Raw genomic sequence first — 23,475 nt, 5'->3', positions numbered from 1 at the left:
CGTGTTCAGTGACAAAGCGGAATGTCCATCAGTGCTTCTAGGTAATGTCTCCCTAGTGAAAGCTTCGTGAAGACTAAAAACATGCAGTCCTTCCAAACCAATTAATCAGAGTAGTTGATTGATAACAACAAATCGTAAATGGTCATGAAAGAAAGTGGGATGTTAGCCTAGTTTCTTTCTTCCTTCCTTCCTGGGCCAATAGTATGAAATCCTGACAGGTTGAAAATATAATGAAAAAAAAAATAAGAGAAATTGTTCTGGTTACATGTTGAAACTGCTGAATCCTATGATTAAAGGCAAAAGAGGTGCAAAAGTTCATAGTTTTCTAGGTCACTTCATGTCAGTCCAGAGAAATGGCAACATTTGCTTGAAATGATGGTTCCCTTTTCTTACTCATTCTTAATATGAGTTTCACTCCACCTTACCCAACTGCTACTGGTGAGTACTAAGACTCTCTGAAGATTGAGTCTATGATTCTAAGAGGTGCCTTGAGCTCAAGAACCTTATATTCTAATAAACCAAGCATATGATGAGGTCTGTTGGAGGATTGTTTCCAGGTGATGTTATCTTGATTGTATATGTCAGTTTCCTAGCCAATGTTCTGCAAATGGGTTTCCAGCATGTTGCAATATTGAATTCCTACAGGCCCCTGGCTGGCTGGGAAGCCTGGTATAGCCAAGATCCCAGTCTGAAAGACCCTGGACATGAGCAACCAGATGTATGTAACCATTTGCTGAAGCAAAGGTTATTTTTTTATGTGTGTTATAGAGTGCAAAAGCATAAAAGCCCTGAAGAGATACAGATGGTAGAAACTTGAGTGTCTAGAATGATAAACAACAAGGAGTACCAAGTATGTGCTCCCTGTAGAAGAATTTATATATTGCTTATAAATCCATCCAACAGTTGCAATTATGCATACAGGAGTAAAGCCAGCAGCAAGAGCACACCAGATTTGAAAAATTAAGCAATTAGCACTGAAAGAAACTGTCCCCCTCATAGCAGCTGGTGGTAAAAAGAAAATGATTCTCATTATATTATATCATTCACAGTCACAGTAATCCCTAATACAATAATCAGTCAGTACAATAAATTTACAATAGGTGCTCAACAAACACTCAGTGGAATGAGCATTATTGTTTGTTAATCTTGTCCAAAGAAATCATTTCAACATATTTGGACTCATGTTCCAGTTCCAGTCCTCCAATTTCAACAGATTAAATCATGTAATTGAGGTTGGACATGAAGAAGTAGATCTCTGGGATCAGTCCTCACAAAGTAGGAAGAGATACAGTAAAAGTCACACAGAACAGAACCCTGGGCATTATTAGATTTTAATTTCAAAACATGAGATAAAAGACTATAAAATTTGATAAGAACTGAAAACTCTAAAAGACCCCTTTATAATGATGTGTATTCATTCAGTTAACCCAGGCACTGTTTATATGAAGTGTATTTGTGTGTTATGTACTTATAAAATTGATGGACAATTTGTGCGATATGTATTTAGTAGATCCAAGTACATTGTGCCATGATCCATCTTCCTCCTTCTGTGTGTTGTCAGGGGAAGATTATGGTGGGTTAGTGCCCTTCCCCAGAGGTTCCTGACCCCACAGGCCCTAAGAAAGCATCTCTACTCCACTGAGTGAGGAGAGCACCTCCGGGGTCACCAGGGGGTGGAGACAGAGGGACACAGTAAGAAGCCTTGCTGACTGACAGCCACTCCAGAGGTGGAATGGGAAACAGAAGACAGGAACTGGGAAGGATGACATTCGCTTGGGGATATGTGAATTGCAAAAATGCTAATCTCAATACAGCAGCCAGTTGGACCCTTTAAAAACATTAGTCACATCACATCATTCTATTCAAAATTCTTCTGTGTCTTCTATTTTTCTCTGAGTCCCTAAACTGCCTGCCACTTCTGTCTTGTCCTAGTCTGTTCACACTGGTATTACATAATGTCTTTACTGGCTAATTGATCAGCAATGGAAACTTACTGCTCATGGTGCCAGAGGCTGCTCACTTCAAGGTCAAGGTACCAGCTCTCTGCCTCCTAAGGTGGTGCACACTACGGCCTCACGTGGTCCAAGGGACAAGGCAGAACTCTTTCTCCTCTAAAGGCACTCACCCCACTCATGAGAGCAACGCTCCCGAGCCCCCAACGTGAATTCCATCACAATGGGGCGTAGGTTCCACTGTGAATCCTGGAGGAACACATCAAACCTAGCCTCTCCTCAACCCACACACTCACTCTTACCTCTTTGCCCTCACCTCCTCCCACTCATCCCCTTCCCCTGCCACCAACTCTCTCAGCTCCAGCATTGCTGGCCTCCTTGCTGTTTCTAGAACAGACCAAGAATATTCCTTGTAGTCTTGTGCTTGCTGTTCCCTGAGCCTGAAATACTTCTCCCACTGGGGTCTCATGGCTCCTCCCACACTTCATTCAAGTCTTTGCTCTGAGTCCTCTCAGTGTGGCCTTCCTAGATCCTGCCTGATTTGCACTGCCAGCCCGAGCCCGCAGGCAAGGTGGAGTCCATGCAGCCTGCCATTACCCTTTCTCTGCTTTATTACACCCAGGGCAATTTTATTACTTCCCAAGAGGAGGCAATTATTGATTTTCTTGTCTGTCTTCCCTCTCTAGTATCTTAATCCCACAAGAGCAGGTGCCTTTTATCTATTTTATTCATTTCTGTATTCCCAGGGCCTGGCAAATACTAGACACTCAAAAACATATTTGTGGAATGAATGGATAAACATCCAGTTGGCCTGGGGTCCCCAAAAACAAATTAGAACCAGAGTACAGATTAAGTCATCCAGGACAAGGATACAAGGCATGATGGCTCCAGAGAAGTGGGACAAGAGGATTTTTAAGCTCCTTCTAGTGCTGAGAGTTTGATCTAAGCTCACACAGACACACACAAACACTCACACACACACACGTGGAAATTATATATACCCAATTATTTTTGCCAAAACAGTTATTTCAGAAAATATTTGGAAAATATGTTTATGGAAAATTGGGTTTGGGAAACGTGGAATGACCTCACCTTCTTGATATTCATGGTGCACATTAACATACTGAAGAGTCTGAAAAATCCTACATAAAAAAAAAAGATTAACTTGGTTAAACTTCAATATTTCACAAACATATTTGATTATAACACCCTTTAAGTTGCATGAAGTTTACCTTCCTTTAAACACACTTTAACATGACCAAGCATTTTATAACAGTATCAGTGTTATTTACATAATATGTAAAGCATAACAATATGATATAAAATTTATAAAATAAATTATGTAAAATTTACATGGCAAGAACCACATGAATGTTGTTCATAATAAGCTTTATTATATAGTGATTGGCGAAGTGTTTTTATCCGTGTGATTCCCCCTCCTGTGGAGTGTTCAAGGCTGGAATTGATATCCCTGCTTAACAAAACGGAAGATGGAATGGGCCAGGAATGGGTAAACTTACTTGGGGGTATAGTTTTTAAGTCCTATATAATATTCACCCTGCCTAAACAGGAGATCATGGTTCTCGCTTTTGGCCAAAACATCTAGAACAGGGATTGTACCACATTTGCTGAGGGAACAGGCTGGGAAGTCAGCCAGCTTGCTTTCCAATCTGGCTTCACACTCATGGGCCTTGTCACTTGGGCAAAGTAATTTAACCCCACTGTCTCTCAGGGCATTGTACTGATAACAGTGCTTATCTGAGGGAGTTATTGTGAGGATTAAGGAGTCAACTCCTGAGACATACTTCAAACACTGTGTAGCTCACACCAAAAGCTCAATAAATATGAGCTATTACTATAGGACTAGAGGTTACTGTTTTTTATAACTACATAACATTCTGTGACATGGATATAATATAATCAATTCAACCATTTCTCTACTGAGTCCAGTTTTTGCCATCTGTTTCCTTTCTGAAAAACAAACGAAAAATGAACAACACTTGGAGCGTGAAGGAATCTCCAGTGCCATGCTGGCACAGAGGCCTGGAATGAAGAAATCCCAATTACTTCCTAGTCCTGGGCAGGCTCCAGCGGGGCGTGTGGTGGCTTCATGGTCCTGCTCTGGTCAGCAGACGTGGTGTGGATGTCTCTGCAGAACAGACTATCTCGTGGGACTTGGGGTATTTCCTATCCGTGATCAGCAACATCTTTTCTTGCGGGATTTTGGCAAGTTTCTCCTTGTTCCCGGCCAGAATCAGGAAGCTCAGAAGCACATGAAAACAAACAATACATAAAAACTCTCCTCTCCACTTACACCAAGTTCCAAAAAACAAGAAATTATTCAGCAATATTGGTATTTATTCTCATGAACGTGCCTGTCTTTTCCTTCCCCAACACTCTTCTTGGTTACACCCCAACAAAGACTCCTTTTCCTGAAACATACTTTAAATACAGGAAGAAGTTACACAGGTTATCACTATTTTGCAAAAATTTACAGGAACTTTCATGATCTGGACTGTGTCATCCTCACAGAATTTTTAAAGTATATTTTATTGTCAGTGTTGTTCTTAGCGATATACTATACTTTCAGTGAACATGACTTTAAAAAAAATCTCATCAATTGACTGATCATAGTTGAACCAATTGCAAGCCAATATATGAAGTGCTACATTCCAAAAATGTACTTAGTATTGAAGATCCACCTCATCATCAGCTCCTTCATAAAGCCTGCCCCATTTCCCACCTCCAAGTGGTGTCTGGAGGACTGTGCTTCCCTCTTGCTCTCTACTCAGCTAAATCCAATGAGTTTTTGTCAGTCATCATTTCCCTTGCCCTTTCAGCAGGGTCCATCAGGAAACCAGCACCTCCCCCTCGAGAGGCTCTGTGGGAGCTTCTTCCCAGCCCCTTCTTGGCAGCTTCCTGCTCCTCTAGCAGAGCACTGAACATTCCAGCTGCAAGCCTGGAAGGGAGGCCCTATTCATTTCTCACTTCAACTCCTGTGCAACTTCATAAATGCCCGTGGATTTCCTTGATTTACAAATGAATTTTATTTCCTCATCCCACACATCCCCTCTGAGCCCCAGGTGCGCATATCCAACTGCCTACTTGACATTTTTGCTTTGAAATCTCAATAAAGCTCACAGATTATGTGGCCAAAGGTGAGCACATGAGCTTCTTCCCAGATTCTTCTAGAACTTTTTTCTGTGATTATCAAAATCAACCCTACAGTTATACAAGCCAGAAATATAAAAAGTATCCTTGACCTTCCCCTTTCCCTGGGCCCTTATATACAATTCCTCATCATGTCACGTCAGGGTTACCTACTCAATACCTCTAAAATGTGTTCACTTCCCTGTCCCAGCACCAGCACCCTACTCAAGCTACCCTCTTTTCTCACTTGGAGAAAAGAGAGCTCCTGGCTGGTCATTTTTGCCCCCTCCAATCCATTCTCCATACTGCAACTAAGATTGTATTTTTAGTATGCAAATCTAAACACACCATCTTACTGCTAAACTCATTCCGTGGCTCCCTAATTCCCTTAGAATAAAGTCACCCTCCCCAGTCTATCCCACAAAGACCTGACACCTCTACAACTTTATTTGGCACCATACTCCAGCTCACTCACTTAGTTCTCTTGGCTATCATGCACTTGGCTTGGTAACAGTCTCTTAGATATGCCATCCTATAGCCACAGGACTTTCGGGTATGCACCCCCTCTGCCTGCATTGCCCCACTGAGGGCAGTCACATAATGTGTGGTCCAGACTACAATACTGAGTGTAAAAGGGGCACTAGTGCTAATTACACTCAGCAAGGCAACGGGCATAAATCCGGACCTTCCAGGGCAACTTGGGACACAGCACCTATTTGTTTACCAGATCCCATCTCACCTCTTACAGGAGACTGACAACTACCTCTTTGACAAGGAGAAGGGCATTACAACTTTCTCAGCACACTAGACCTCCCTTTGCTTCCACCAACCAATGTTGCAACAGTACTTTTATGCATCATAAGATTGTAAACTCCATGAGGCCCAGGCTCTTTCTAAACTTCCTCACCATTGTATTGCTGGCCACAAAACATCATGTGTCATAATTATTGCTTACATTAAATATCAGTTATCAAATAAATGATAAGGGATACCTCCTCTTTGGGAATTCCCTTTTACTGTGATTGGCACAACCAAACCACCAGTTACACAAAACAAATAACTAGGAATTGCCCTTGCTATCCGTCTCTCCCATATTCTTAGTATTCACTCACCTCCCCATATCCATTTTCTTTGTAACCTCTTCTCTCTTCCCTTCTCTCTTTCTCTCTTTTTGTTCCTCTCTCTTTCTCCTTCTCCACCTCTCCTTGTGTATATTTTCTTTCCTAGAAATCTGACACGCTCAGCGTGTGCAACATCTTTCAGCACATAGGACATCTCTGCCTACTAGCAAGCGGCTGCCGAACAAAGTTTTGCTAGTTTCAAGCATTTGCTTGTCCTCACGGAAATGTGTTTACTGGAGACCAGGTTTAAGAGTCTAAATCATAACTTCAATCATTGTTTTAAACCATGAAGTCCTTTTAAATGTAAAAAATATATTAAATTTAAAATTTTAGTGTTAAATGATTTTCAGGTCTAACTAAAACATTTTATGGAGTTGCTAGCATGGCCAGTTTACATCTAGATATTTCCAAATTATCTTTCCATATAAACATCATAAAGTTTCACAATCCTTCTGAGAGAGGGACCCAAACCCAAATATCCCAGTATCATTGAAACTTTAGTAGTTTATTCCATATTGACTCATTTATGTGATTCTTCTGAATTATTAATTATCTGACTGCCAAGATAGCACCATATGAACTTTTGTATGACTCTTCCCCCACCTGCTCTTCAACATTTTGCCCAGTGCTTTGCATGAGTATTTGTTGAAATGAACTGCATTCATCTAGGTTCCCTTCTGAGCCTGCCCTAGAACCGCCCCCTTGGCTGATGTACCTAAGTAGGCACCTGCAAGATGCCAGCATCTCCAGGAAGTCCAGGTCTCCCAGGGGTCTAACTGGCCCCATTGGGAGCTCATGGTTCCATCCAGGACAAGTGCTCTGCATTCCTCAGGACATACTTTGGTCCTCACTTTCATTGACACTGGCATGTCCAGCAGAGGGAGAGAAGAAACACAGTTGGGAAATATCGAAGGCACCAGTGAATAGCACCATGAGTAATGAGTGGTTGTAGAAGAGGGAGACACTGGCCACGCGCAGCAGTGACAGAGAACAAGGGCTCCCAAGGCCACCTGCCTTGTAATCCCATTTTTGTCCCTGACACAATCTCTGGGCTGTTAGTACAATGGGAATAATGTGTACACCTACCTCAAAAAGGTTATTATGAGCTCTAAGGATCACGCACATGGGAAGCCCTACAAAAAGTTCCTGATGCAGAAGACCTTTCTCAGTAAAACCAACTGCCTTGGAGGAAGGAACCACAGCAAATCAGAATAATAACCATTGCTTTTGAGTGCCTAGTATGTGCCAGAGACAGTCCTAAGTACTACCAATCTCTAGAAGCATTTGTAACGCAACAACAAGCTGGGTTTGGGTGAGAGTCTGGAAAAAAACAATTCAGCCCCAGAAATAAGTTTACCCCTGTCACATGTTCCAAGGGTGACTCTGGGTTATTCTCCTCCTTCTTGATCTTTGTAGGAAGACTTGTTCTTTGTGTACTTTTAAGCTCTTTTACAGCTTCTGGGAATTCTCTGTGGGCATTCCTGCTGCTTCTTGTTCAATATCTTTTTTATTATACTCCTGTGTTCCCAGTGATTGAAACTTATTTTTTTTCTCATTTTCCCTCTGAAAATCTATTAAGCTGAAAAATGATGATAGATCCTGTTGGTACTATTTGAAGTGAACACCTGTCTTACCTGCTTGTGGAAATAAATGCACTGCTATGTACACACTCACCTTTGCAGCAACCCAGTCCCCAAGTGCACATTTGTCACAAAATATTTAATAATTCTAAGCTAAGGTAGTACAGGATTGTTTGGTGAAATTTCCCTTGTCCCTGAGTTTAATATAAAGATGAAGTTTTTTTTTTTTTAAGACAAGAATGAACTTCCTTTTTACCACATGCAAAGAAAACGCTATTTTGTTCCTTTTGCCAAAAGTGTGATTTATGGACTTTCTTATGCACAAAGCTCTCTCAGCAGTAGCGGGTGAAACAGACCAATCAGTGGGCAGGAAGCCTCAATTCAGCCAGTTCAACACCCAGTCCTCCATGACCAGACAAGCTGTGCATCACTGGGGAAAGCGAACACTGAACCTCCAATGGGGGAAACTTGGGTCTAATCGGCCACCTTGAATCTGTCATATAGGATCACAGTACTCAGACAGATCACTTCTGCCTGCTTATCTCAGCTGGCTGCTTATGTGCGCCCAAAAATCCACCAGAGGGATTCAATTGCACAACCTGCCTCCCCTTTGCTATGCTGGATAGGCGTCCTAGGAGAACGCACTCACTTAGCCAATTCGAGGTAAACAAAGCCTCCAGCGGAAGCAGAGCCGTATGGCGAGGGCTCTGTTTGGAGAACTGGGGCTGTGAGCTCTCTCTGTCTTCTCTTTGCAGGGGTGGCAGCTTCCTGAATTAGTCATGTGCTCTGAAAACTCAAAAGGGTAACTTTGAGCTCCTGTACCAGCTGCTCTGCCATTTCACGTTTCCTCCGCCAACATGGCCTCACTCTGCTTGTTCATGGGCAATGTCCCCCACCCCGCGTCTCTAGCCCAGGTGCCCTGCAGCCTGTCTATTGCAAGAGCCTCGTTTGTCTTCTTTGTTCATCGATGCAATAGGAGCACAGTAGCTACTGCTCTGTCCCTTTCTTACACCTTTGCCCCACCCTGAAATGACCTTGGCTCCCCAGGATCGAGGCCAAAGTCTGGTTATTGTCCTACAGCCCGTGTTTTAGCCACTGTAAGCTGTCATTGCTGTCAGGGCCTCCACCCTCTTTACCAGTTACATAAGAGGCCGCATAAATGACTGTGCGAGAGGCCAAGTGGGCAAGAGGTCCACCCAGGAGCCACGTCCCCTGGGAGGGCGAGGGGCTGTCTCCGGGTCTCGGCTCCTGGAGCGCATCAGCTCGGCGCTCTGCTGTGTTTGCAGCCTTCAGAGCTGAGGACGACATGTTATGTTTCCAGCCCGAAGGGGCAAAGGAGAAACAGCCCTTTCAAAATAAGAATTCTCCCGCTGTTTGTTTCCTTTTGGAACACAATAAGAACAGACCGAGGACATGACTCGGAGCTGTCAACGCTTCCTACCCGGCTTCCACAGCACCTTTCCTTTGCCAGGAAGGAAAAAAAAAAAAGCTGCTGAAGTTAAACAAGGCCTTAATGAATAGTCAAAATAATTGTTTAGCTTGGATATAAGGCCTTAGGTAAATAGATGATTGCCGAGCTGAGGGCCAGGAAAAGCAGCCCAGCAGGACACCACTCGCTCTGTCTTCTGACAACAGCCCAGCAGCCTCTGTTCCTGCAAGGGCTGTTGTTACTGAATTATTTCTCTCTAGCCACCAGCATATTGAAACAATTTAATATCAGAAAGGGCTCATCTAAGCCGGGGGAAAGAAAGTGAACTTTCGGGATAGAGATAGCGTGTTTACAACTCTCATCTGCCTGTATTAGAGCATCAGTTAGAATGCTCAGATATGGAATGTTTGGCGTCTTTGTATTTCACTTCATGTGGAAAACTTTCTAAAATTACTATGATTAAGCAATTTCTATATTAGAAACATGGCCATCAAAGTGGTTATTGACCTGTTCAAGGTTACCCAAGGTGGCAAAATGCCAGTCTTCTCAGCACACCGGTCCCCTGATTGCTAGTGCACTGCCCTCCCCTTAGTCTTTCCATCGTGTGCTGCTGTAGCCTCAGTTTCCCCAAATTGGTAGTTTCCCATGGTGCTGGGCCTCTTCTGCCCTGGACTCTCAGGCAGACAACAGGGATACATTTGTCAGGGAGTTAACAACCTACATAAACATTATATGGACATTTTCAAAGAAAATGGCACTCTGATACCACAAAGTCAAGAGCAACTCGTTAGTAACATATAGGTGAAAATACTGATGAAGATGTGAATTCTAAATAGAGAGCCTGAAATGCTACAAGAAGCCCAACAGGTTATAGCAACAGTTCAGCAAATCTACAGTCCCAGCCAACTTTGTGAGCCCAATGCAGACAGACTCATCAAGGCATAGTGTTTTAAGTAACTTGCTATCTTACTGTCATTATAAAATATTAATGCATTTCAAGTCAGTGCTTTACATTTGTTGTGTCATTTTAACATGCTCTGTGTTCTCAGTGGTACAACTTCTATCGTGAGAGTCTAAAGTTTTTGGTTTTGATTTTTCTTTTCCTTTCTTTTTTTCTTTTTTAATTTTCTCACTTGTTTTATTTATTTGAAAGGCAGAAAGAGCGAGACAGGCAGAGAGAAAGATATTTGATAACTGGTCCACTCCCTAAGTTCCCACAACAGCTGGGGCTGGGCCATGCCAAAGCCAGAAGCCAGGATCTCAGTCTAGGGTATCCCATGTGAGTGGCAGAGATCCAGCTGTTGTAGCCATTACCTGCTACTCCCAGGGAGAAAGCTGGATCAGGACTCCAACATGCAATGAAGACATTCTAAGCAGCCACTTCACTGTTGCACCAAACACTCGATTGTTTTTTCTTTTTCATTTTAAAAACCAGGTATAGGGGCTGGTATTGTGGCCTAGCAGGCACAGCCACCACCTGTGACACTGGCATCCCATGTGGACGCTGGTTTGAGACCCGGCTGCTCCACTTCCCATCCGGCACCCTGCTAACAGCCTGGGAAAAGCAGCAGAAGATGGCCCAGGTGTTTGGGCCCCTGACCCCCATGTGGGAGACCTGGATGATGCTCCTGGCTCCTGGCTCCTGGCTTCAGCCTGGCCCAGCCTTGACCATTGTGGCCATCTGGGGAGTGAGCCAGCAGATGGAAGACCTCTATCTCATTCTCTTCCTCTCTCTGTGTAACTCTTTCAAATAAATTAATAAAATCTAAATATATATATATATCATACTCTAGAAAGTTTGAAACCAATGTATTAAACAGAGAATTCTGCCTATGAAGCCTAACAGTCTAGCTGTGATATAAACTTAAGCACCAAAAGTTCAGGAAACTCAAGTCAGCAGACGTTTGCTGAGCGTCTTGAAGAAGCCTGAGCCCTTAGCAGGGGCCGCAGGGCTAGTAATGGTCCTTCACAGCCCTTCTCCCCTGAGCCACTGTTGTCTCACTTATAAAATAGGGAGAACAGAAAAGTCGTGGCTCTCCTCACAAGGGTATTGTGAGGGTCCAGTGAGAGAAACAAGAAAATAAATGCGCTGTGGCGTGTCTGAGAGTGCTTTGTAAACTCCACCATGTTGCAAGCGTGGGGTGCTCAAGAGCACTCCCGAGGAGAGGAAACTCTCCTACTCTGCGGGGTCACTCTCCTTTGGTTATTGACCATCCCCCCGTGGCTCCTCAGAGCATTCTTTCTTGTGATGTCAGATTGTATTCAGATTTTTTAATACTTTTATTTTATTTTTGAAAGGCAGTAAGGCAAAGGGAGACAGATAAAGATAGAGAGAGAGCTTGTGTCCAGGGATTCACTCCTCAAATGCCTACAACAGCAAAGGCTAGGCCAGGACGAACCCAGGAGCTGGGCGCTCCATTCCGGTATCCTGTGTGGGTGGCAGGGATCCAAGTACTTGAGCCGTCACCTGCTGCCTGCCAGCATATGCATTAGCAGAAGGCTGGAATTAGGAGTGGAGCCAGGACTCGAACCCAGGCACTTCCAATATGGAATGTGGATGTTCCAAGCAGCATCTCAACTGCTGTACCAAGTGGCAACTTTATATTCATATTTTTTAAAGATTTTATTTACTTATTTGAGAGGTAGAGTGACAGTGAGAGGGAGAGACAGAGAGAAAGATATATTCATATTTTTAAATGTACTTTTTCAATATTCCTTCATTCTCCTACTTTGCTTTATCTCTTATTTCATAAGCTGGAACATTTTTTAACATCAATACTGTCATGCAAGATTAGATTACACAAAGCCTTAAATAAGACAGCACCACAAAATTCAAAACAGAGAATAACCCAAGAACTCACACTTCCACTTTAACCCCAAGTACACTCAATGATTATCTGTGAGAAACAGTTTTTAAAGATTTATTTATTTATTTGAAAGGTAAAGAAAGAGAGAGAGACAAGTCTTTCATTTGCTGATTCATTCCCCAAATGGCCACAATGGCCAGAGCTGAGCCAGTTGGAAGCCAGGAGCCAGGAGCTTCCTCCAGGTTTCCTACGTGGGTGCAGGGGCCCAAGCACTTGGGCCATCCTCCTCTGCTTTTCCAGGCCATAAGCAAAGAGCTTTATAGGAAGAGGAGCAGCTGAGTCTCGAACTGGCACCCATATGGGATGCCAGCACTGTAGGCAGCAGCTTTACCCACAGGGGCAGCCCCATGTGAGGGACATTTTAAGCACTGTCAATGACATGGATTGCATTGAATGGAGAGCTCTCTCAGGCTGGGTTAACTCTAGGAGTGGGGAAGGGAGGAGGGAAGGCTGTTCCTCCTCACTGCTCCCACACAGTGAGGTCCCAGTGCTATCTTAGGTCTGGAAATAAGTGGTTTGCGGCAGGTGATCCAATACTCCTAGAATCAATACTCCTGGAACTGAAATCTCTTCTGACTCAAATATGTTAGGTTTCATATCTTTGTACCTCTCCTCTACTCCATTACATGCACATTCACTTAGAGTGTGCACAGAAAGCAATATCGAGAAACGCAGATTACCTAATATGAATGATCATTGCCTTGCAGGAAGAAAATCAGCATTCATGGCCAAGTAGCAAGTATTATTTTAGGTTCTCTGACAATGGCACTTTGAAATGAGTCTTAGTTTCATTTTATAAATGAGGCAACCGAGGCTGAGAGAAATAAATGTCCCAGGATGTCATAGACAGCAACTTTGTGAGCCAAGTTTCTCCGAAGTCTACCTTATTCTAATGTCCATAGTCTTCCTATTATATTTCGTTATCTCCCTGGATCAGGAAGGAAGGACACACACCAAAAAGGGAAAATGAGCCGTCATTAAAAGAAACTTGCAAAAAATAAATACTAGAAACTGCACAAACTACCTGCCATCTACTAAGTGTCCGAGATACCTGCAGGTTGGCTAGTCTTGGAGCAGATGCTAACATAGATTCATGACAACCCAGGGAAGAGGAAGGTGGACATTGTCAGAAAACAACCATGCTGGGACCAGGAGAAATGACACTCTGGGTGTCACTGAATGTTCTAAGAACAGAAGCTAGAACCCCAGCACCCCACTCATCCTTCCAGATTCACATCCTTCCTCCCTATGGCCCTGGGCGGTATAAAAAGACCATGGAAACGTGGTAAATGGCTGTAATTTTCACAGACCCATCCTCCAGGCAAATACAAGAGAGTAGTGATTTGTTTGGTAGAGTTTGGCCAAGTTCATTAGACTCGCATTAATTAAATACCCCTTCCCACATGGCAGAGGTAGAAGGAAGCCTCTTTCTCCTGACATCTGGTGTTGATTCCGTTGGTAGAACTGGTGAAGAGGATTTGCAGAGGAAAGGGGAATACACTTGGCAATGTTTTCAAACATTTGTTTGGCTTTTCTGTTTTCTAGGAGATGTACGACTAAGGGGTCAGACGGGGGTTCCTGCCGAACGCCGCGGCTCCTACCCATTCATTGACTTCCGCCTACTTAACAGTGAGTAATCAAGTGTACCTGGAAAGGAACAAATGTTTTCTTCAAAAAAAAAAAAAAAAAAATCCTCGTTTCCCTCTGAACTTCAAAACCTTCCGAGGTCGGCCTTCCTTCCTTCCTTCATCTCTCTCCTCCCAACTGGAACTTAAACCTTTGTCTTTCAATTTCCTGCCCGTGAAGTAAATTCTAGCCCTGCCCTACCTTTCAGAGCTCTAGTGAGGGCCAAATGAGACCCTGTCAGCCTCGCAAATGTACATCTTAAAGTCTCAGAAGCCCTCTACAAGGACACAATGACTTCATTTTCCAGCTCATTCTCTCTACCTCCAGTCAGGGCTGGACTAGAGCAGATTTGATGTGATTTTTTTTTTTTTTTTTTGACAGGCAGAGTGGACAGTGAGAGAGAGAGAGAAAGGTCTTCCTTTACCGTTGGTTCACCCTCCAATGGTCACTGCGGCTGGCGCACTGCGCTGATCCGAAGCCAGGAGCCAGGTGCTTCTCCTGGTCTCCCATGGGGTGCAGCGCCCAAGCACTTGGGCCATCCTCCACTGCACTCCCTGGCCACAGCAGAGAGCTGGCCTGGAAGAGGGGCAACCGGGACAGAATCCGGCGCCCCGACCGGGACTAGAACCCAGGGTGCCGGCGCTGCAAGGTGGAGGATTAGCCTAGTGAGCCATGGCGCCGGCCAGATTTTATGTGATTTTTAAAAGCCCACAGAGAAACTTATTCCACACTTGTCCTTAGGAACTCATGCATCCTCACTTCTTTGCCTACTCTCAATCCTCGAGCTTTATTCTTTCATACCCGGCCAACCATCTCACATGGCAAAGTCCTTCTAGTGAGCACTTCTGCTTCCCCGCTTCCGACCGCCTTGGAGCTTGGAGCTCCTCCTCGTGGGGAGCTTTGCTCAGGTTTTGCTTCATCATTTTCTTAATCTTAGATTCCTAAGGAAACCCAGACCACTGATCACTCAATCCTCCAGATTTCATATCTTCTAAGTATCATAATCATCTTTCATCTTGGATTTACAGGGAGCAGTGGGGGGAAAAGTGGGTAAATTTCACAATTTGCTCCAAGGCTTTTGGTGTTTGGTACTCCTATCATCTCCCATCTGTTAATTTCAAAGTTCTGGATTGCACCCACAAAATATTACTTTCCTTTGACATAAACAACTTGGCTAACAAGGTAATTTGACTCACCTCTACCCCTGGAAATGACTAAGAGAAATGAAAACATGCTATTTCTGATCCCTAAATCCTTCAAAGGCCAGCATGTTTGCATGTCTCCTAGCTTATTAACCTTCCTTATCAATGTACAGTATCTGTTTTTTCAGCTCATTCAGAAACACAGGGACTTGGAGTAACTCTTTCCATACTAAAGATCATCTTCCCCACCCAAACCCCCAAAAATGCTTTTGAGAAAACAGAACTGGGCTGCTGGACCAGTGCAATGCTGGACACAGCCCACGGGAGCTGCCATGGGACCTCTGACCTCTCCTTATGGTCTTGAAAGGGTTGGCCCAGTACCCATGGAAGCCACACCTTTGACGGTCTCTAAATCATGTGGATTTCCAGGTCTTAGGCATGTGGTTTTGCCAAGTAGGTTAAGGGTGCGCAAAGGGCACTGTTCATCCTTTCATCCAGTCCAGAATTCTCCGATGGCATCCCATTCTAAAACTTGGAGGGAGAAAACAACCAAAAAGCCTCTTTTCAATGGTTTTTAGTATAAGCCATTAACAAATTAAGAAAATAGAAGATACTTCTCTTTATGATTACCAGGTTCTGAATGATTTTTTTTAAATAATTCCAGTGCTAATAGGCAGCATCACTGCGAATTGTAGTTATCCTTGCCCATAAACTATGGAATATTTAAGTGTCCACCTCATAGGCTTTGATTACTCTTAGATTTTTTTCTTTTTTACAGTTTACTTCCTTTATTTTTATAATCTGAAAAAAAAAAACACTTCAAAAACATATAACGATTTTAAAAGAAATTCCTGACTGATAATTAGAACCTATTAGAACTCCTGTTAGAACCATAAAGCGAGTCATCTAAAGCAGTTGCCATCCTCATCTCTTGGAGGCAGATCCTGAAGGAACTTTACAGCACCTGAACCCTGCTCCAGCCTCTTACCCTGTCCCTGGATGCTCTCTGTACTTCCAACCCATCTCTCCCCACCTGCGGCTCGAGATCCGCCATTCATGTAGTGACAGTATTGGCCATCCATCCTGAAATTCCCTTTCCTTCTGCTCTGTGCTCCATTCCAGAAACCCTTTCAATTGTGTCATTTAATCTCTAACATATCCCAAGGCAATGCAAGTTGTATTTTGATTTATAAGTTGTCACAAATTGTTTTTTCCTAGGTATATAAAGTACAATCCTAAATAGAAGACAAGAGCCTAAAAGACAGTATCCTCATAGTTATTGACCAATCCATAACTATAGTTTACTTACCAATTACAATAAAAGATTCCCAAAAAGGGTGATACTAAAACTAAATGCAAACCATCTTCTATGTTTAACTGAACAGCAAATATAGGACTGAAGAACTCTGAGGTTTTTCCTTATTTATGGTACTATATTTTAATTTTTTTTATTTTCTTTATTTTTATCTTATTTGAAAGTAGAGAGACAGAAACAGAGAATGCTCCATATGCCGGTTCAATCCCGAAATGCCTGCAACAGCTGGAGCTGGGCTACGCTAAAGCCAGGAGCCTAGAACAGAATCTGGGTCTCACCTTTGGGAAGCAAGAACCCCAGCACTCAAACTGCATGCTGCCTCCTAGGTCATGCGTCAGCAAGAAAGCTGGAATTGAAAGCAAAGCCAAGACTCAAACCCAGGCACTCCAATATGGGATGCTGGCATGCTAGGCATCTTAACTGCCAGACCAACCACCAGCCCTAGCCACTGCTTTGTTTAATGCTCCCATCTACTCTGTTGATGAGTTGAAAATAGAACTAGTGGGACCAGCATGGTGACACAGTGGGTTAAGCCATGCCTGAAATGCCAGCATCCCATATGGGCACCAGTTTAAGTCCTCGCTGTTCCGCTTCCCTTGCAGCTCCCTGTTAATGTGCCTGTGAAAGCAGTGGAGGATGGCCTAAGTGCTTGGGCCACCCATGTGGAAGATCCAGAAGAAGCTCCTGGCTCTTGGCTTTGGCCTATTGTAGCCATTGGGGAATGAACCACTGGATGGAAGACTTCCCCCCTCACCCACCCACCAACTCTGCCTTTCAAATAAATAAAAATAAATCTTTTTTTAAAAGCAAAAGAAAATAAAACTAGTAACATTACTGTGATCATTCTCCAGGTTCCTACCTTAGCATCAATTATAGCAACTTGTCACCAAGTAGTAGTAGGTATGTAAACATCTGTCTTACATACAGTCACATAAGATAGATGGTATATGTCACATTTCTGCTATTTTATGTGCCATCTGTTCGCTTATCTTGTACATGTCTTTGTTGTGGTTTGCTTGGGTTTTTAGTGTGTGCTTTCTCCTGAAAAAGAAACATTTGGGAACCTTCTTTAATTTTCTCCTAAAACTTATTTTTATCAACCTATTCCAGTTCTACAGGATAAGTGTCAATTTAGTTTAAAGAAATTCTTAATATCATTTACCTTAATTCTAAGTCATTCTTTTCTAAGTATGGGCCACATCCAAGACTACGTTTTCTTTTTCAAAGATTTATTTATTTTTATTTCGAACGCAGAGTTATGGGGGTAGGGGACAGATGGGGAGAGAGAGATCTTCCATCCTGTAGTTCATTCCCCAAATGACCGCAACAGAAAGAGCTAGGCCAGTCAGAAGTCAGGAGCCAGGAGCTCCCTCCAAGTCTCCAAAGTTAGTGCAGGGGCCCCAGCACTTGGACCATCCTCACTGCTTTTCCAGATGCTTTAGCGTGGAGCTGAATCAGATGTAGAGCAGCAGGACACGAGCCACCGGCACCCATATGGGATGCCAGTGTCACAAACTGCAGCTTTACCCACTATGTCACAATGCCAGCCACCAAGACAACATTTTCATTTAGTGATTGTATTTTTGCTCTCAAATTCCAAATCCTGATCTAGGACTTTTTTATTTAACCATTTATAGGAAAACACAACTCACCATACCCTCCATTCCCCTCATCCTGTCTTCTGCCACCATCCTTCTAAAATGTTCATGGAGGGTGGTGGGGAGGAGCCATTTGGCCCAGGGATTCAGTCACTGCTTGGGATACCCACATCCCATAGCAGAGTGCCTGATTCAAGTCTCAGCTACCCAACTTCCATTCCAGCTTCCTGTTAATGCACACCCTGGGAGGCAACAGATGATGGCTTAAGTACTTACGCCCTTGGCACCCTTGGGAGAGACCCTCATTGAGTTCCAGGCTCCTGGCTTTGCTCTGACCTAGCCATGGCTATTAGAGTCTTTTAGAGTCTTTTAGGGAGTGAACCAATAGATAGAGGATCTCTCTTTCTCTCTTTCAAATAAATAAAAAATAAATTTGAAAATTTGATCATAAATAAAATGTTTAGTGAAACCCATACAACTGCCATTCCATGTCCAGAGTGTTCCTGGCTGTCCACCTTCTACACCCACCTCAGTGCCTGCCTGGAATCCCTGGAACATGCATGTCCATAAATGAGTGTTTAATAGGCCCATCACATTTCTGCTCTGGCCCCATTAGCCATGGCTCCAGCCTGTCACCACAGAACAGAGGGAAACAGAAGATATAAAATAACTTGTCTTCCATCAGAACAAAGTTCTGGGTCTGAAAACAGATAACGGGAACAGGGATGGACAAATGACAGCCAATACACCAATCTGTCCTGGCCTTGCTGGTGTTGACAAATGACATTTTCTTGGGAGCATGGCATGTCCATTTGTTTATATATCACCTTTGGCTGCCTTCACCCGACAATGGTAGAGCAGTTGCAACAGAGACCATATGGTTCACAAATCCAAATATGCCTATTATGTGGCCCTCTTACACAGAATGGGAGCTAACCTCTAACTCAGATTTAGGAGGGTTTTATGCCACAGGCTCATCCAGTCCAATTATTTTCTTTTGTTAATGTCATTTGTTTCTTTGTAATGCCTTTACTTTCAACAATGGACTCATTTGACTACATTTACATAACACAAAAATAGAAACAGAAAAGAAAGTTTTCTTATTGATCCAGATTTCAAAACCCCAGTTAAAATTATAATTTTTAAATACATAAGTAATTTTGTGAAAAAGAGGTTCCATTCCACAGATTTGTGGCGGGGACAGTGCATAAACCTTTATTAGGTGACTATATTCACCTGGTTTGCCTGGCATAGTCCTCGTTTGCACCTGTTCCCCAGGCATTCTTTTTAGAAGTGCCATCTTTCACTCCCAAAATGTCTCCGTGTGGAGAATCTGTAGCAAGACAACTGCCTGTATAGGTTTTCCCATAAAAGAGTACCTCAATATAATGTCTCTCAAAGATCACATGCAGAAATTAGTTCATGAGCTCTGTTATATAAAACCGTGACTGGAGTTCTTGAAAATTGCTGGAAGAGTAGATTTAAGTGTTCTCACCACAAAGATGTATGTTCAGTAATACATATGTTAATGAGCTTGATTTAACCATTCCACAATGTATACATATTTCAAAACATCGTGTTATACACCATAAACATATACAATTTTTTGTCAACTAGAAAATGATAATAAAAGTATATCCTCGCGGGTGGCGCCACGGCTCACTAGGCTAATCCTCCACCTGCGGCACTGGCACCCCAGGTTCTAGTCCCTGTTGGGGTGCCGGATTCTGTCCCAGTTGCTCCTCTTCCAGTCCAGCTCTCTGCTGTGGCCTGGGAAGGCAGTGGAGGATGGCCCAAGTGGTTAGGCCTTGCACCCACATGGAAGACCAGGAGGAAGCACCTGGCTCCTGGCTTTGGATCGGCACAGTGTACCAGCCACAGCATGCCAGCTGTATGGACCATTTGGGGGCTGAACCAACGGAAAGAAAGACCTTTCTCTCTGTCTCTCTCTCTCACTGTCTAACTCTGCCTGTAAAAAAAAAAAAAAAAAAAAAAAAAAGTATATCCTCTTCCTTCCAGGAATAGAGATCAGAAAACCCTCCTCTTAAGAGATCCACCCTGATCAATAAAAATCCATAGGGCAAAACTACTGTTGAAAGTTAGTTTCATTTCATATGTCTATTTTACACAACTTAAAAGAGAGTCATAGCTACAGGAATTTCTAGAAGCTTCTCTGGAGAAGTAGCAGGAAATTGTAGCTTTGGCGCCATTGTCGGGGACACAGGAAACACAGATCTTTCCAGAAGACAGTCTCCTTGCACTTGAGCATGGAGGGGCAGAACAGAGTGAGAAAAAGGGTGACGATTATTTTGATTCCAGATGAGCTGCTCAAACAGAGATCTGGGGGTGAGCAGGAGTGGTGGAAATGTAACAGCTCTATTATCCCACTGCTGGTTCCCCCAGATGTATTTCATTTACTAACCCTGTTTGGAGGGAAACAAGAGAGGAGAGAACGTAGAGAAGTGCGTTCCGAGCCGGGTGCACACAAGTGAGAGTCGCAGGAGCCATTACAGTCTTCTGCAGGGCAGGCGGCTCTGTCTCCGGATTTAATATAATCAGCAGCCTGAGTAGATAATGACTAGGTTGAGATGTTCCCGTGGCAACCATCTCAGAGCCACACAATGTGATTGCCACAGCCACGCAGCCCAGGAAGTGACATACAAAGAAACATTTCCCAGGGAGTGAGGTCGGTTCAGCTGCAGGTTTCAGGGCACACAGTTCAGGGGCCACAGAGAGCCTGACGCTCCAACCCACCCCTGGGCTCTGCAGTAGCAGGTGAATTGGCTACTTGGCTTTTCCTGCCTGTTAATTTGCTAATCTTGATCTTTAAAGGTCTGTTCTTCTAGACTTGCCTCTCTAGGCAAGACCATTTTAGCTGCATAAGCATGAGGTCATTTTAGTAGAGCTACAAAATATTTGCCTTTGCTTATTATTTCCAAAATACAACCAACCAGTCTCCCCCAATACACACACACCTTTTTATGAAGACCCAGAGACTCAACTGCTTTTGTAAAAGCTGTCATCCAAAACACGTTACCCCCTACAGCCATTCTTCCTTTGACACATGAAATCCATTCACTGAAGGACTGTGGACCAAAGCCACCAGCGTGTGAGCAGCTAAGTGACATCCCTATCTTAACGACAGAGGCAGCTTGCTTACAAACGCTGTCTTCAAAGAGAGGGCTCCTAGCCAATGAGGACAGCTTTTCAGTAAAGACACCATTGAATGCCACCTGTAAGAACCACACAGCATGGAAAGACCCTGAATGTGTGAATGGATGCTAACCCTCCGTCTCTCCCCAGCCCTGTGCTCCCCACGCGGAGAAGGGAGGTGTCCTCTGGGACTAGTTCAGACTTCTCACACTTGTGAGTGCCAGTGTCACACCCTGCAATTTCAAAGTTCAATATTTACTCTCCTCTAGAAGAAAGGCGGAACGCTGGTCGTGGTTGTGGTGCTTGCTGGCTCAGCTGTGCCAAGCTCCATCATGTGTGTTCAGGGCTCCTGGCTACCAGCTTCCAAGTACTTTGGCTACGGAAGTGACAGACCCGTAGGATGGTTAGCCACCAAAATGCCATTGCACTGTGGAAGACACTTGACAGCATCCTAACTGTGTCACTCTTTCACTGTCATTGTTCTGTCTGTGGACATCAATGGACACACCTCTATAGTAGGCAGTGTGCCAGGTGCTGAAGATGGAATGATGAATTAGACATTGCCACCACCCCTGAGGAACTGACAGACACATAAGCAAGTAAATTTTGATGTGATGCGATTAATAACACCTAACATGTACAATAAAAGTATAGAAATGACTCAAAATAATTGGAGTCCTGGCTTGGAACTCCCCCAGCCCAACCCTGGCCATTGTGTGCATTTGGGAAGTGAAGCAGCAGATAGGAGCATTCTGCTTCTCTCTCTCTCTCTCGCTCTCTCTCTCGCTCTTTTGCTCTGTGTGGGAGGGGTCTGCCTCTTGAATAAATAAATTTATTAAAAAATTTAAGTTCACATAATTTAAAAAGTTTGTGTAAAATGAAATTAGAAGATCAGTTTGCTTTGTTGCAAAAAGTTTTGAAATCCATGCATGTGAATGGGGTCTTCAAAATTTTAATAGAAAATTTATATTATTAAAAACTGCACACAGATTACCAAAACTTTTGCACTAAAATAAACCTTTTTATTTAAAGATTTATGTATTTATTTGAAAGGCAGAGTTACAGAGAGGCAGAAGCAGAGAGAAAGAGAAAGTTCTTCCATCCACTGGTTCACTTCCCAATGGCCACAACAGCCAGAGTTGAGGCGATCTGGAGCCAAGAGCTTCTTCCAAGTTTTCCATGCAGGTGCAGAGGCCCAAGCACTTGGCCCATCTTCTGCTGCTTTCCCAGGCCATAGCAGAGAGCTGGATGGGAAGTAGAACAGCTAGGACTCAAACTCGCACCCATATGGGATGCCAGCACTGCAAGCAGTGGTTTTAGCCACTACACCACAACACTGGCCCCTAAAATAAACCTTCTTTAATTTAATTTTTAATTAATATTTTTATATACTCTCATATATGCATCTATAGATTTCAAAGGAGTTAGAGAAGGAAATATTAATGTAATTTTTTTTTGACAGGCAGAGTTACAGAGACAGAGAGAAAGGTCTTCCTTCCATTGGTTCACCCCCCAGATGGCTGCTACAGCTGGTGCATTGCGCCGATCCAAAGCCAGGAGCCAGGTGCTTCCTCCTGGTCTCCCATGCAGGTGCACAGCCCAAGCACTTGGGCCATCCTCCACTGCATTCCCGGGCCACAGCAGAGAGCTGGACTGGAAGAGGAGCAACCGGGACAGAATCCGGCACCCCAACCAGGACTAGAACCCGGGGTACTGGTGCTGCAGGCGGAGGATTAGCCTAGTGAGCTGCAGCGCCAGCCTACAATTCATTTTTTAAAGATTTATTTACTGGGGCCAGCACTGTGGCGCAACAGGTTAAAGCCCAGGCCTGAAGTGCTGGCATCCCATATGGGCGCTGGTTCTAGTTCTGGCTGCTCCAGCTCTTTACTTATGGCCAGAGAAAGCAGTAGAAGATGGTTCAAGTCCTTGGGCCCCTGTACCCATGTGGGAGACCCAGAAGGAGCTCCTGGCTCCTGGCTTCAAATCGGTGTACCTCTGGCCGTGTGGCCATCTAGGGAGTGAACCAGCAGATGGAAGGCCTCTCTCTCTATCTCTACCTCTCTCTGTAACTCTGTCTTTCAAATAAATAAAATAAATCTTAAAAAAATGATTTGTTTATTTATTTGAAAGTCAGAGTTACAGAAAGAGGAGGAAAGATAGAGAATGATCTTCCATCTGCTGGCTCACTCTCCAAGTGGCTGCAATAGCCAGGGCTGGGCCAGGCCAAAGCCAGGAGGCAGAAGTTTCTTCCAGGTCTCCCACGTGGGTGGTGGGGCCACTTGGGCACCTTTTACTGCTTTTCCCAAGCCATTATCAGGGAGCTCAACGGAAAATGGAGCAGCCAGGACACATACAAGGCGCCCACATGGGATGCTGATGTTGCAGGCGTCAGCTTTACCTGCTGTGCCACAATGCCAGCCCTGAATAATTAATCTGGTCTTGGGAAATTTGAAAAGGCTTCCTGGAGGAGTTATAATACAAGCAGTTTCTGGAACAATAGTGAAGTGAAGGAGGACTGCATGCTAAGATCAGCTTTTGCAGC

General features: G+C 43.8%; 1 protein-coding gene across 5 annotated transcripts in view; it reads left to right on the top strand.

The window, feature by feature from the left end:
* PDE7B (phosphodiesterase 7B) overlaps positions 1–23,475 on the top strand; it is a 380,291-nt gene that overhangs the window by 275,133 nt on the left and 81,683 nt on the right. For all 5 annotated transcript variants that reach the window (XM_089332644.1, XM_089332645.1, XM_008263552.5 and 2 more), the window contains one exon: positions 13,645–13,728. In XM_089332644.1, coding sequence (XP_089188770.1) covers positions 13,645–13,728 — 84 coding nt within the window. The remainder of the gene's footprint in view (positions 1–13,644; positions 13,729–23,475) is intronic.

The sequence above is a fragment of the Oryctolagus cuniculus genome, chromosome 5 (genome assembly GCF_051225735.1).
Source record: "Oryctolagus cuniculus isolate XC-2025 breed Fujian yellow rabbit chromosome 5, ASM5122573v1, whole genome shotgun sequence".
Classification (NCBI taxonomy): domain Eukaryota; kingdom Metazoa; phylum Chordata; class Mammalia; order Lagomorpha; family Leporidae; genus Oryctolagus; species Oryctolagus cuniculus.
This window is presented reverse-complemented; position numbering and strand designations above follow the sequence as displayed.